Source organism: Olea europaea, chromosome 12 (assembly GCF_002742605.1).
Source record: "Olea europaea var. sylvestris chromosome 12, O_europaea_v1, whole genome shotgun sequence".
NCBI lineage: Eukaryota > Viridiplantae > Streptophyta > Magnoliopsida > Lamiales > Oleaceae > Olea > Olea europaea.
The window spans coordinates 17,096,239-17,097,458 of NC_036248.1; the positions used below are offsets into that span (position 1 = coordinate 17,096,239).

General features: G+C 35.3%; 1 protein-coding gene across 1 annotated transcript; it reads right to left on the reverse strand.

Annotated features, from left to right (window-relative positions):
- Positions 1–45: 45 nt before the first annotated feature.
- Positions 46–1,220, reverse strand: LOC111406997. The gene is made up of 2 exons (XM_023036341.1): positions 564–1,220; positions 46–473 (listed from the first exon to the last, which is right to left on the reverse strand). The coding sequence occupies exons 1-2, from the start codon at positions 728–730 to the stop codon at positions 335–337; spliced, it is 306 nt and encodes a 101-aa protein (XP_022892109.1). The 5' UTR covers positions 731–1,220; the 3' UTR covers positions 46–334.

The following is a 1,220-nucleotide window of genomic DNA, read 5'->3' on the forward strand; positions in this document are numbered from 1 at the left end:
TAACATCGTTTGACCATTCAGAAAAGAATGGATAGTTACATAACACCTTGACCCAGTGAAAACTTCTCAGAAGTAAAATGTAAGGCTTAATAAAGAAAAGGAAGAATTATTAAAAATTCCTAGTAGTGTCTTCTATGTTTTCCATCACAGCTCGTATTATACTCAACATTGCACCAGATCTCAGTTTAAATCAAGTGATAATCAAGTAGTACTAGTCAGCTTTATGTTGTATGATATAAGATATTAAATTGAGAGGAAGCAAGGAAACCCATACACCCTTCATGCATGAAAAAAATAGGAGGGGTGAGATGTTTTATGAGAAATTAAGATATCCTCAATGTACCGAGATATTCAAAAGCAAGGACTGCAAAATCACCTGAGATGAACTAGGCAAAATACTACTTGCAAGTTCCTCATTTATGATTACAGAAAGTGGAGGCATCTGACTCATTATCCCAGGCATACTTCTCATTCTGCAAGCACCAAAAACTTTGTAGCTTCACAAAACTATCACAGAGACAGCAATCAAGGTTTTAAAAATAATAATAATATGAACCACATACTCATTTAATACTGTATTTATATTGTTCCTTGCACGACAAAAGAGATCAATGTTCTCCTGCAGCTGATCATGAGAAACTTTGGGATCAGAATAAGCATAAAAGCAGAAGTATATAAAAGGGGAAGAAAGATAAAGTTTGCATAATACACACAGAAGCGGCCAATCCATCTCTCTTACATATCATATCAAATCAATTATGACAAGTATCACTCTCTCTCTCCCCCTCCCTCTCTCCCTCCACCTCCCTCCCTAGTAAAATGAAAAACCAAAGAATCACCTATTCACCATGGATAAGTGCACAAATTGAAGTTCAATCCTGCATTAGGAATCCAGAGTTCATTTGCTGTTGCAAGATGACATTGCCCAAATAATGCTAAGGTAATCTAGAACATCTGCCTTACGAATCAAACAAGTTTTTGTTGTTAACAAACTAAGCTTGATTGTTAATTATGAAGTAGAGATATTTAAGCAGTAAGAAATTTTTCTCCTGAGAAGTTTATGTTCCTATGTCTCATCTATGGTAATAGCGAAGAAACTCCCAAGCTTAAAGTGAGAATTATCAAACTCCGAAGGCTGAAATATTGTATCAACAGAGATCTGACGTTGTCCTAAGCAATTCTAAGAAGGAAATTCAAGATGTTGTGAAGGAAGTTCAAGA